The sequence below is a fragment of the Alnus glutinosa genome, chromosome 7 (genome assembly GCF_958979055.1).
Source record: "Alnus glutinosa chromosome 7, dhAlnGlut1.1, whole genome shotgun sequence".
Lineage (NCBI taxonomy): Eukaryota > Viridiplantae > Streptophyta > Magnoliopsida > Fagales > Betulaceae > Alnus > Alnus glutinosa.
Window position 1 is genome coordinate 121,335 of NC_084892.1, and position 13,950 is coordinate 135,284.

At 37.7% G+C, this 13,950-nt stretch overlaps 1 protein-coding gene across 1 annotated transcript; it reads left to right on the plus strand.

Annotated features, from left to right (window-relative positions):
* The first annotated feature begins 5,024 nt into the window (after positions 1–5,024).
* Positions 5,025–7,497, plus strand: LOC133873046 (thioredoxin-like 1-1, chloroplastic). The gene is made up of 4 exons (XM_062310759.1): positions 5,025–5,601; positions 5,888–6,064; positions 6,155–6,319; positions 6,937–7,497. Exons 1-4 carry the CDS (start codon positions 5,329–5,331, stop codon positions 7,186–7,188), a joined length of 867 nt encoding a protein of 288 aa, XP_062166743.1. The 5' UTR covers positions 5,025–5,328; the 3' UTR covers positions 7,189–7,497.
* Positions 7,498–13,950: the final 6,453 nt, after the last annotated feature.

Sequence of the window (13,950 nt, forward strand, 5' to 3'; positions counted from 1 at the left end):
AAATCGGTTTATAATTAAATGATGCTCGAGAGCATCATTTAATAATTGACACTAATGTATCTCAAAAAAAAAATAAAAAAAAATAAAATAACTGACACTAATTTATCGAGCTTCTTGAAAACATTATTTATTATAAATGAATTTTATGGCAATTGGCTCCACACAATTGAAAGCTTTATTGCTACCCCCAAACAATTTAGATTTTAGATTGTGTGGCAGACATGTCCGAATAAACGGGCCCCCACAACCCCTCTCTCTCTACCGCCAGAGGGGATCTCAATCTCAATCTAGCCAAGAGAAAAACACTTTTGTCGTGAATCGTGAATGGAAGGGGTCACAAGACACGACATATTTTTTATTTTTTATTTTTTATTTATTTTTTAAGTGACGCGACATGAATCGTGACATAGGAGTAGGACGAGGTGGCGCAGAAGGCGCCTTTTATAGAAATTCCAAAAACGATGTGGTATCAAATTTCCCAGGATCAAGGATTAAGGATCAAGATTCAAGGGTTTTGGTAAATCACGATGGTGACATTTCGAAAAGTTCCCACGTGTGCACCACTCGCCTACCTTTTGAACGTTGAAACCACCGGATCCGGTGAATTAGATTCAGAGCGTGCTTGGCATGCCAAACACATATTTTATGCTACCTTGCATATTTTATTCATTTACTGTGAATTTTCTTTTGAACCAAAAAATAATAATAATAATGCTACACATATTTTTACTCGCACACTTTTTTTATGTGATTTTTAAAATTTTAATTAGATCAAAATTATGGTGTTTTATTCTAAATGCAATAATAATTTTAAAAGTCACGTCAGAGTGTAACATTACTCAAAAAATAATTGGTCCGCTTGTTTTGTTTGTTTGTTTGTTAATGTATGATGAAACTTCACTTAACTTTTTGAGCTTTCATTCTTTTGCAAACTCCTCCCAAAGTTAAAACCTCTTAATTTGGTATATTCAACTTTCAATTTTTTACAATTTTATATATCCGTTAGGATTTAATATTAAATCATAACAGAGGATGTGAAAACTACAAAAAATACCCTCATTTTTATTTTTATTTTAAAAAAAAAAAAAAATTGCTTGATAATTTTGTAATTTTATGAAGTTTACATATGAATAAGAATTATTTTACCCTTTAACTGTTTGACTTAACCTAAAATCATAACAAAATGGGTGAGATTGTAGATTTTAAAAGTTTGGATACACTATATTGAGAGTTTTTGAACTTTGTGAGAAAGATTGTAAAAGTAATGAAAGTTTAAGGGGGTTAAGTGAAAATTTTCCTTTATGTTTTTATTTTGAAAATAGAAAACAAAAGCAATAAAACAATAATTTTAACAAACAGAGCAAACAATTTTAAAAAAATAAAAATGGTAGCTTTATTAAAATTTTGAGACGTGTTTTGGATTTTGAATTGATTTGATTTGATGGAATCACATTTAGAAGAAAAAAAATGTTGTACGTTGGGTCCACAAATCGATATTCTTTGGATAAACTTTTGAGAAGTGTTTTTCAAAAATAAAAAATAAAAAGTAAAAAATTGAAGAGTGTTGCCCAACCATTAATTTTTTTTTGCCCACTCTCTCTCTCTTTTAGAGCTTCTCTATCTAAAATCACTCTAGGGCTTTCTTTCTTCTATTCTGCCAGGGGGAGAGGGGAAGGGGGAGGCTTCATGCCTTCCCCTCCCCATCTTCGTTGTTCCCCTTGGCCTTTTTAGGTTAAGGTGATTTTTTGGTTCTTCCATGGTTTTCTAGTGAAGGTTAGTCTCCCAAATATTAGGGTTGTGAAGTTTTTGTTCCCCAGTGTAGATCTGGCGGTGAGTTTTCTTCTCCTAGTCCTTTTGGACTATGGAGGCTTATTTTTTTATTTTTTAGTTTGTTTTGACAGGTAAGCTCACTGGAGAAAGTGCCAGAGGGGAGTCGTTGTCCTGTGCGTGTCGACGGCAAAGATCTTGGCTGAGCTTCAATTGTCGTTTTCTTGGAGGCCAGATTTGCTTTTACATCGTCTTCTGTTGGACACGCGTCCTCCAACCTTGTTCGCTGTCATTTTCTAGTATGGTAGCCACTTCTCACAGCCGTGCGAAGACTCTATGGCCAGCGCGTGGTCATCATGCACCTGGGTATTTTCTGTTTTGGGTAGCTCATGATGGCCATGGACTGTTTTGTTGGCCGTTTCTGGTGGCCATCGGAGGATAATGGTGAATGGCGACTGTAGGAAGTTTTATGGAGGTGGCACGTGTGCCACACGCGTTGCCTTGGGTGGCGGATCTCTTGAAATATAGCTTTTGGATTGAATTTTCCTGTGTTGTTTGGCAGTTTGCTTTGTGCTTATTAACCTAGTCATTGCTTTTAGCTATAATGTATGACTGACTCCCTATTCAAGGAAAGTTTTATGTCAACGTAAAGACATCATTCTGTTTGGCTAGGTTTTATTTATAGCATTATGTCTGTTATGTTCTGAGTCTTTTAGGCTCAGGTGGGTACACACCTTGATGGTGGTGTTGTGTACACTTTTTATGGTGTTGTTGTGTACACCTATATGGTAATGATGTTATATACCCTTCTCTTGATTAATAAAAGATTTATCTTTCCTTAAAAAAAAAAAAAAAAAAAGTGTTGCCCAAAATAAAAGAAAAAGAGAAAAGCTATTGCAGAGTACATGCTCTAGTGCCCACTTGGCAGCAACCACCGCAATATCTGTGCCAGACAATCCTGGTAGTCATCGTGGGGCCGCTGACGTTCCTAGTAGCCACCATGAGGCATTTAGAAATTCATGGCAACTATCGCGGGGACATCGGAAGTTCATGGATGCCACACAAGAGTGACACCTTGGGGCCATTAAACACTCTTACCCGTCATTGTAAGGCTGTCGAAAGTTCAAATAGGCCAAATTGTGGATGTCATGAGTACATGGCGACTAGCATTAGGTCGTTGAATGTTCTTGAAGGCTACTATGGGGCTAGGGGTGGGCGTCGGTTCGGTAGGCGGTTAAGTCGGTTAATTCGGTCGGTTAACCGACTTTTGTCGGAATGTAGTCGGTGAATTTATTTCGGTTAAGTCGGTTAAGCGGTTAATAGGCGGTCGGTTAAGCGGATAATAGGCGGTCGGTTTGGTCGATAAAGCGGTTAATAGGCGGTCGGTTAAGTCGGTAAGGCGGTTAATAGGCGGTCGGTTAAGTCGGTTAAATCGGTTAACATTCGGTTAAAATGGGTAATGAAACGACGTCGTTTTGATTTTTTTAAATGAAAAAAAAATGATCATACGTTTCGTTCTTACTAAAACGATGTCGTTTCGTTTTATGTCGGTTCGGTTAATCGGTCGAAATAGAATTCAGTTCAGTTACCGCTTAAAAGGCGGTTCGGTTTGGTTCGGCTGCCGCTTAAAATGCGGTTCGGTTCGGTTCAGCTGCCGATCCGACTTTTGGAATAAAATTTTATACCGACTACCGAATCGAAATTAGTCGGTTAAAGTCGGTAGGCGGTCGATGGCGGTTCGGTTCGGTAGGTGGTCAGTAGGCGGATAATTTGCCCACCCCTATATGGGGCTGTGGAACGTTCCTAGTAATTATCTTTTAAGAAATGTTTTGTTTTTAAAAAAAGAGTTTAGTGGTTTTGTTTTGAATAGTGCACTTTTTTTTTAGGTATTTTGAATAGTGTATTTTTTTATTTTTTGAACAAAGTAACCGGAGCTACATATATTAATCTGAAAAGCCTGAAGGCAAATACAGTGAATAGAGGCATAATGATACCCTACACACTAAGCCAGAAGATTGACTTGAGTGCTGCCAACAAAATCACAAATATTACAGGGACAGACATTATAATCGCTTTTTGACAATAACGGTCCTCTATCAAAGAAAAGATGGCTGATTCGAACTAACAAGCCATAAACAGTCCAGTAATACAGGAAAATCACCGACATACTTTCTAAAAACTAAACAACAAAACAAAAGCAACACAATAGGAAACCACACACAAAGTCGTCGTAAGAAGGTAGATCCCGTCGCTGGAGACGACGTGTGTAGAACACGCGCCAGCCCCGTAGACCCCTCTGCATCAGGCGACCTCCATGGACCACCAGACTCAGCCACCAAGACCTGAAAAATAGGGCGTGACCCTCATGTGCCGGCCATCATAACTCTGACGAGGCCGTGGTTTGAAGCAGTAGGACCGGAGGATGATGGCGAACACAGCGGTGGGGCGCATGTCAAGAGAGGACCAGCGAATGATCACAGATCTAGCTTCAAAGATGCATATCAGACGGATTAAGAAACGGCCAGAGATCGTCGGGCACCGAAACTCCTAGAGGACGACTCGTATTGCCTTCCTGCCAGAGAACACTAAGAAAAACACAAAAACCAACTCCACAGCCCTAAGGCTCGGAGACACAACCTCCACTGGATTTAGCCTAGGAGGAACAAAAACTCCCATAGCCCTAAAAGCTGGGAGAACACTTATTTATAGCCAGATCTTAAGAACAAAACAATTGGGGAGGAGGCGCTTCCCTCCTCCAAAAGCACGCAAAAAACCTTGGTCGTTGCTCTTGGTGGCTGCTAGGGCTCTGTAATTTTTTCACTTGATACTTTTTAATAATGCCGTTAATTTTTGAATAGTGTATTAGGAGACAGTCATATACGAAAATCTACTCGATTAATTGATATTTATAAAGAATTTTTAGCGTTCGAGAAGAAAGTGAAATTTTAAGAAATTTGCCAAACAATTTCACATGAAGGCAAGTGGGTGCAGGTTTTTAAAATAGATGAATTTTTTTTTTTTTTTTTGAGAATTTAAGGCACTATTTCTTTTCAATTTTTTTAACTTCATTTTTAAATCGCAAATCGTGTTGTACTACAAATAAAAAAGAAAAAGAAAAAGTAATAACCTACTCCGAATTTTCAGCAACTTTTACTGTCCGAATAGATAGCAATCCTAAAATGGATCTCTATCCATAACCTGCCTTATCCAATGAAATTCATAACGTCACCGGTTTATTATATACACATCCACGTACATTTTTAGCCATCGTTGGATTCACATCATCAACGGTAGAGAATTCCTAGCAACATTATCCCAGCGTTCCCTTGCTGTCTCTGCGTTCTTTTGTCTTCCTGAAGCTCCCTTTCTCTCCATCTCTCTCTCTCTCTCTCTCACACCTTTACGGGTTTCCTTGAAATTTCTTGTGCTTGAAGCGAAAGCAATTTGGCAAACTTCTTTCTCTCAGTCTCAATCAGTTCTCTGACCTGGGTAAATTCATTTCCGCTTTTTCTGGGTTTGGTGGGTTTCTTGGGCAATCAAAAGTAGGGGAATTGGAATTCAATGGCGGAGATATTGGGCCGAACAAATCTGATTTCATCGTGTCATCATAATCAAGGCGATGGGCTTTTTTCTGTTTTCCCAAAGAAGAGCTGTAATTACAAATCATCTTCTTCCGTGAGGTGGTTTCAACCTCTGAACCCGACGACACCAAAGTCCGTCAGATCGTCTTTTTCATCAAGCAGTGATTTTCATGGCAGAAGATTTGTTCTTCAAGAAAACAAATCCGTGCCCAAGAGAGGGAATTTCCGATTCCAACCTTCAATTTTTGCTCAGGTTGGTAATTTCTTAGCGGCATCTTCCTTTTTCTTTTCAATTTAGTTAGATTTCGGGCAAAATATGTTTCTTTGCAATAAAGGGTTCAATCATTCATTTCTTTTGGGTCAGATATCTTTTTTTATTTTCGTTTTTTCCCCTCTTTGAAATCGCGAGTTGAAATTTTATGCCATGTATATTGATATTAAACTCGTATGTGTCCTTTGAAGATCTGAATTGTTGAGGGAAATTATATGTTTTCTTTCTTTTCTTTTCTTTTTAATCTTTCATTGTACGGGATTTACAGACGGGCCTTCGGATTGGGAAGGTTCAGAAATGGTGGGACAAGGGGCTCCAACCCAACATGAAAGAGTTGACCTCCGCACAGGACCTTGTGGACTCTCTATTGAACGCAGGGGATAAGCTGGTTGTTCTCGATTTCTTCTCCCCTGGCTGCGGTGGCTGCAAAGCTCTCCACCCCAAGGTCTTAACCACAACCCATGTGGCTTTATGCTTGTTTTTACATTCAAAACCCACCCCAATTGAAATGATTGTTTTTTGTTCTCTATGGCAGATATGTCAATTTGCAGAGATGAACCCAGATGTGCAGTTCCTTCAGGTGAACTATGAGGAGCACAAGTCCATGTGTTATAGCCTTAATGTCCATGTTCTGCCCTTCTTTCGATTCTACAGAGGAGCTCATGGTCGTCTTTGCAGCTTTAGCTGTACTAATGCCACGGTCAGTATTCTTAATTTTCTTACTTTACTTGCCAATGAATGATAAATTGTTTATGTTTCTACTAACGGGCTTAACTATTTTGGTTAGTTAATTCTTATTTAATTAAATGGGTCCGACCCCTCAAACTTAACCCGCTAGTTTGTGTTGGATTCACAACCCCACAATCCTGATCTGTTAATTTCGTATTTGATTTGCGTTGGATTCAGAGGTTGTGTCGAAAATTGTTTGCTCAAAAACTCAAATAGTTTTATTAGGAACTACTTTGTTATGTTCCTTTTAAAATTACTCTTTCTCACAGCCTCACTAGTTTAACTATCCACTAATAAATTTGAATTAGACATTATATTTAAATCCACTTTGCATTATATTTATTTATTATTCGGTGCACTATGTTTCAGTTTTAGGATTTACTGGCTTCTTTTTTTTCGTGAATTTATAGATATAATTTTTCGCAAACCTATTTGTTGGCCACCCAATGATTTAACTTTTCTTGTAAGATCACGGATTCCACTTGTTGATCTCCCATTATTTGCAGATACCATTTGAGGATTTGTACTTTTTTTTTTTTTGGGTCTCCCCTCAATTTGGATTTTTAAATGATGGAATTAATCATACAGATAAAAAAATTTAAAGACGCATTGGCCAAGCACACCCCAGATCGTTGCAGTCTGGAGCCAACAAAAGGGCTGGAGGAGAAAGAGCTCCTTGCGCTATCTGCCAACAGAGATCTGTCTTTCAACTACACACCAAAACCAGTTCATCCAGTGCCTGTCCCTGCACAGGAAGAGATATTCGCAGAAACAGAACCATCTCATTTAAAGTCTGCTCAAGACTTCAAGGAGAAGACCTTGGTCGCCGCTGGAAGATGATGTGGTTGTTTCCCAACAGCCCCATTCTATTTCTTTTCCCTTTGTACAGAACCGTTTTCATGTAATATCCATGTGAGAAGTGTTCATACTACTAAAAATGAAGTAATGCTGTGAGTGTATTTTCTTATGGAGCAGGCCTTTGGATTTATATTTTTTTTGGATCCTAGCTTGCTGGTTCCTTGTAAGTTTGAAGAGCAACCAGCTGTGTGCTTGTTGGTGCTCTTTTATGTTGGAGTGAAGCCCTTTTTATGATTGTAAAAATGCTTATCCCTTCCTATTATTAAGTTATAGAAGATCTCTCTGTTTCAAGTGGGACTTTTCTTTTTTCTTTTCCCTTGGTATCCTATTGGAGTTGTTGGTATGAATTAATGCTACTTTCTTCCATTGGCTTTATGCGGTCCAGCGAGTGAATATGGTAACGACGAAATCAATGACCTTTTGTTTATGTTTTGTTCTATTCTATCCCTTCACTTAGCTTGTAGGGTGGGTATATTATATCCCTCAACAAAATATAAATCCGGCCTCCGGGGGAACAGATGTAATGCTCCCGCTCCCTGGCCCTTACCCTCTAGTTGGAAGTTGGAAAGGAATGGAAAACTGAAGAAATATCTGTGTCTACTAGCATGAAAGATTCTTGAAGCTTGTTGAAACTGTAGGCTGATGTAAGCATGAAAGATTCTTGAAGCTTGTTGAAACTGTGGGCTGATGTAAGGTGGTGCTACTCCTGCTGTCCGCACCGAGAAATTTCGAGAGGGCGATCAGTGTTTCTGTTGACTGTCGCGCTTTTTAGATGTTGGGGGACCGCATAAAGTAAGGAAGGGTCGCGAAATTTGGTAGGATAAAGGAACGTTTGGTGGATATGGTTGCGTGTGTGAGGGCTGAGGCCTCAACGTGGCCTATCAAACATTTACACATCTGTGTGATTCGCACAAAAAATTCAAAAACCTCCATTCCCTCTTTCTTCACCACCTGTCCAAAGCCTTATCTAATAGAATAAGCTTTTGTTATCTTATGTCTCCATCATTGCTTCTAAAGATATCATCAAAGGATGATCTATAATTCCTCCATTATGCGTGTCCTCTGCTAATTGCGTCAACAAACAACTCTCTCTTCTTCCCTGATCTTCTTTTTCTTTCTTTCATTTTTGTAACCGGTCAATTGCCAATGCCAACTGTTACAACGACTGTGGGCCAAAGTAACGATGAGAAGTAAGTGCAAGAAAGAATAAAAAAATTGGCACAAGAGCGAGCCTATTGGAGCAGGCCGGCGGCCGGGCGGAAGTATGATTTTTAATATTGGGGATGAAGTGATAATTTTAAAAACATCATTCTTTTTTTTTGAACAAATTTCCAATCTTATAAATACGAGACCCAAAGGTCACAAGTTAGGGGCTCAAAGACTCCCTAAGAACAATATCAGAGATTAGAGGTGGAGTTTCCTCCAATCATATTGAGTCTCTGACATAAAACATAACTGCCTTAGCTAATACATGGGCAGCAGAATTTGCCTCTTTTTTACATGAATTACACGAAAAGATCTAGGAGAGTGCAGTACTGATCTAATATCATCAGTGAAGTGTCCAATTTTGCTCAAAGAATGAATGACCAAATTAATCTCATTTACTACCTGCAAAGCATCTCCTTCCAAATGATATCAAGCAAACCTGATTCTTTTGCCAAGACAACAGCATGAAGAGCAGCCCATGCCTCAGCAACAAGAGAATCTGTATGACCATGTAATGTAAGACTACGTGATGCCACTACTAGTCCCTGATAATCACGAGCAATAATCCCAACTCCCATCCTTCTGTTCTTCATGTCAATTGTAGCATCCCAGTTGATTTTATAAAGACCTAGAGAAGGGGCCTTCCATTGGACTAGGAGAACAGGTATAGCCTGAAAATCATTCTCCTTTTCAGTTGGCACATTAGCTCTTTTAAAATCCTCAATGGAAATAACTGCTTTCCTCATTAGTTGATTTGGCGAGATAAAAACTCCACCAAACACTACAGAATTTCTTCTCAGCCATAATTTCTTGGCCAGAACTGCCCAATGTTCAATATCCACAGAAGAGCATCTCCTCATCAAAGTTTCTAGAACGCTACTCAAACTGACAGCTCCACCACTACATTTTTGCAAACTTCTAGGTCCCGAGCTCCACACATCCACCGCAGCCGGGCACTCCCATAAAATGTGCAAAACTGACTCAATCTCAATAGTGCAAATAGGGCATATTTGGTCTCCCACAACTCGCCTATGGAAGAGATTTTCCTTAGTAGGAAGTAAATTGTTGCAGGCTTTTCAAATAAACATCTTCGTAGCATTGGGAACATTAAGGCCCCAAATAAGCTTCCATATTTCAGTCCCTGTGTTGATGTTTGAACACCCACTTCTTTAGCTAGCTTGAATATCCTTCTCCATATAATAGGCACTCCGCACAAAAAAATGGTCATTCTTCGTACACCTCCATGTCATCTTATCCGGTGGCTATAGAGGACTCAAAGGAATATTGCATATGAGTTGAGCTTCCTCCTCCACAAAGATATCAGAAATTAAAGAAATCAAAGATGTATTCCAACTTTTTGTATCTGGATTAATGAGATTGGATACTGTCGCATCCACAGAGAGAATTCTACAAGGGGTTTGGATAGCAAAGGTGTTATTGGGGAGGCCAGTTTGAAGAGAAATCCCTCCTATGCATTGAAAAGTATTTTGGATGCTCGGTCTGTGATTTTAAGATGTCATTCTTGAAGGAACACGAGTAACCAAAAAAATAAAAAAAAGTGACTTTTAGAATTACTCTATGATTAATAATTTTAACACCTCGTACAATCACCAACACTGAGCCATATGGTGACAACTCTTTTGGTTTCTGTGTCATATTTACAAACACTTCAGAGTTCAGAGTCATCCTGCCCACATCGGCGAAAACTGTACTAACAGTTAAGTAATACACGCATGTGATTTAGCATTCAAAAAGAAAGAAAAAATAGGGTTAAATTCAATTATCCCTTCAAAGTTTGACAAATTTTTCAATCTTGCCTCTAATCTTTAAACATTTACAATACGCCCCGACAAAATTTTCAAAATTTTTAATATAACCAATCCATTAACAATTTCCATGTGCTCTAACAAAAAGGGCCTCACGAGATGAACTGACTCATGAGATGAACCCCGCTAACAAAGAGGATCATTCTGGAATCGATGAGAGCAATTAAGGGGGACGTTATTATGAAATCTAGTCGCTTTAAAATGGTTTTAACATTTTTGTAGAATCGGGTTTTCAAATCAAATGTTTTGAAAAAACTATTTTCTAAATCACACGTTTACGAACCCTAAGTTTCAGAAGGGAGTAAACTAACAACAAATACAGCAAGACTTGCCATATACTGAAAACATATTTCTTATTATGCCATTATGATCAAACAAAACAATCGACCAAGTTTTCCCAGGTAATCCCAACGTATTTTGGCGTTCCCACCTTTTTTCCCCAAAACAAAGAGAAAAAGAAGGGGAAACTTCTCGATTGTCCTTAACAGATAGAATCTGTGCAACAAATTAACAAGCAAATACTGATAGCAAAGGTATTCAACATACATACATACGCGCACGCATACACCACACATATTAGAGAAAAAAAAAATAATAACAGACAAAAAGGAAATTAGAGCAGGAAAGCCCGCAATGCCATCACTGCCCGTTCGATTGAAGGGCTCAGATCGCAGGCAGTCTTCATCGCAAAAGGGTGAAGTTTAAGACTAATTTGGCAAAAGGGGTCTTGTTCAGAAAGAGCTCATTTCTTTGTCTTCCTATAGTTGAGCCTCCAGCAGCCCCTTTTCGTTATCGAATTCGGGACAGGGCGGCTTCAGCCTTTAAAGATATCAAAGAATGGCCTTTCTGATTTGAGACCTCCTCAAAACCACCCAGTCCTCACTCTCACACTCCTGCTCAGATAAGATCAAGTAATCGGTGCCATTTAGGGTTTCTGCTCTTTCTTTTATATACACGCGACTTTCCCAAGTTTGCTTTGCACCATCTCAATAGTTCTGAAATTCCCAAAATATCCCCACTTCAACCACAAAAGTCTTACTTTTTTTCCCAAAAAAAAAAAAAAAAAAAAGAAAAAGTGACTACCATGGGTGGTCGGCCATTCCCATTTTGGCCAAGAGAGTGACTCATGACCGGTTTGGGGTGGCTCAAAGGCCAAAGAGAAAAATTAAAAATAAAAAATTTTGGCAAGGGCCAAAAAAAATAAAAAATAAAAAATAAATTAAGGGCTGGTCTGGGGGTGGCCGAACCACCACCAGGGTTGCCGAACCACCCTAGTGGCCCATGGCGGTGGTTCGGCCACCCCTAAACCGGCCATGGGAGTGGCTGACCACCCCTCTTTTCTTTTCTTTTTTTTCCTTCTTTTTTCTTTTTCATTTTTTTTTAAAAGTTTTTAATACTTTTTTTTTTAAAGTTTTTTTTTTTTTTTTTCAATTTTTCTTAATTTTTAAAGTTTTTTTATTTTCTGTTTTTTTATTTTTTTATATTATGACACGGGTATACTTTCAAGAGTTGATATGTATCCAACAGTTAGTTTTTTGACGAAAACACTAACGGAGCAAACCACATGTACCATTTGTGATACGAATGAAATTATAGAAGACAAAAAATAAAATTTTCAAACCACAAGTACCAAAAATGTATTTAACCATTCAAAAAATCAATTTCAATGTTTGGAGACCCATGGATAGGGGATTGTTTTTAATCTAATGACGTAATTATATTTTCATATATCTCATATAGATAAAATGGATATTATATAGGAAAATGTTAGATTTACAATATCAACACAACAAGTGCACAACAACCCCTCACATGAGGGTGGAGCTCATACACTGAGGTGAAAAATGTTAAATTTACAACATCAACACAACAACCACACAACAACCCCTCACATGAGGGTGGACCCTACATACTGGGGCCCACACTCATGTAAGAAGTTGTGTAGTTGTTGTAATGGTGTTGTGTAGGAATCAAATCCCATTCTAAAAAGTCCTCTTACAAGCTGAAGATGTAAGCATAGATTAATTTGCAATACCCCAGCTCGTAAGAGGACTTTTTAGAATTCAAAATTTAGAAGTCAAGGGCATGACAGTTTTTCATTCACTTTCTTATAATAATATAAGTAAAAATTAACGCATGCAGACAAGAACAACAAATTTCTAACAAATGATAAATTATTTTATAGAATCTGCTTGTGATTACGTTGGGAATATTAAAAAATATTTTTAATATATAAAAAATTATGCCAAACAAAAAGTTAATTATTATTTTTTTAAAAAAAAAAACTCAAAAAGTATTTTTCTTTAACTTTTTGCTCTAAAAAGTATCAAAAAGTACTTTTGAAAAAATTCTTTTTAAAAATTAAACTTTTTCTATTTTATTTTTATTCTTTAAAAATTTTATTTCTCAATGCAATCGCAAATCGGCTCATACTATTTCCTTCGACTTTCTCCCCAGGGTTTCCACTGCTTCCCATGTGAGCGATGGGCCCCCTTCCTCCCTCCACTCTCTTCCTTTTATTTATTTATTTATTTATTTTTAGTCCTCTTCCTCTCACTGTCCCACATCCGCCCCTATGTGCCTCCCTTGGATGGCAAATCTAGGACTCTTAAACCTAGACCTGGGTTTCGCACGCCCATATATGTGTTCTCAAACACAAATCTAGGGTTGTAAAATCCAGATATATCATACGCTGCCATTAAAGCTACCGATCTATGGCTTTTTTGTTCCATTCTATCACCTATAGTCTCCCCTATAACATGTGGCACCCCTTCTTTTTGCGGCGGAGACGGCATAAAAAGATGTCTTTTAAGCTTTAATTATTAGGGATGTAATCGAATCGAGTCGAGTCGAGTCGAGTTTGAAGATTTCAAAACTAGCTTGTTTATGAGTCGAGTCTAAATAGTCAAGCTCGAATTCGAGCCGAGCTATAAATTGCATGTTCAAGCTTGGCTCGTTTAAAACTCGGGCGAGCTGAAATTCATTGAAAATGACATTCGAGCCGAGCCAAGTTACTTGACAAGCTCGGCTCAACCAGAACTCGAGGTAGACTATTAAATTTTTCAATAAGTGATCAAAGCAGAATTCAAGCTCAAGTTTATGAACAACCTCTATGCATTTATTAATAACATAAATATATAATATGTTATTATATATAACTAGAAAGTATAAACTATGGTATATATATAATGTGAACAAATAGTAAATCTAATATATATTTTATATAACTAAGTAACTATAATATATAACTATTATTAATCATGTGTGATGTGATATATGTGTTTTATATATACACACACACATACTTATATGCTAACTATTTAATATTGTTATATACTAACTATTAATAACTTAATATGTTAATTTAACATACTAATTAAATATTGTTATCAAAGTATTATAATTAATATGTAATACTATATATATATATATATATATATATTATACTATATTTACTATTTTTACTAATATATATGTAAGATATGAACGAGCTAACGAGTCGGACTAACGAGCCGGACGAGCGATTCGGTCGAGCTTTAAACGAACTGAGCTCGCGAGCTCCTATCAAGTTTTGTCGAGCGAGTTGAGTATGTATCACTTACTAATCGAGCGGGTTTCTATAGTAACGATCGAGTTTCTACAACATCGAGCTCGAGTTCAGATCAAGTTAAACCGAGCGGGTTGTCGAACAGACTGGTTTATTTACATCCCT

Bases quoted from the DNA above. Each gene is read 5' to 3' on its own strand.
- LOC133873046 (XM_062310759.1), top strand. From the start codon at position 5,329: ATGGCGGAGATATTGGGCCGAACAAATCTGATTTCATCGTGTCATCAT. The intron at 5,602-5,887 runs GTTGGTAATTTC...CGGGATTTACAG, and splicing joins AACCTTCAATTTTTGCTCAG to ACGGGCCTTCGGATTGGGAA. The intron at 6,320-6,936 runs GTCAGTATTCTT...TTAATCATACAG, and splicing joins TTAGCTGTACTAATGCCACG to ATAAAAAAATTTAAAGACGC.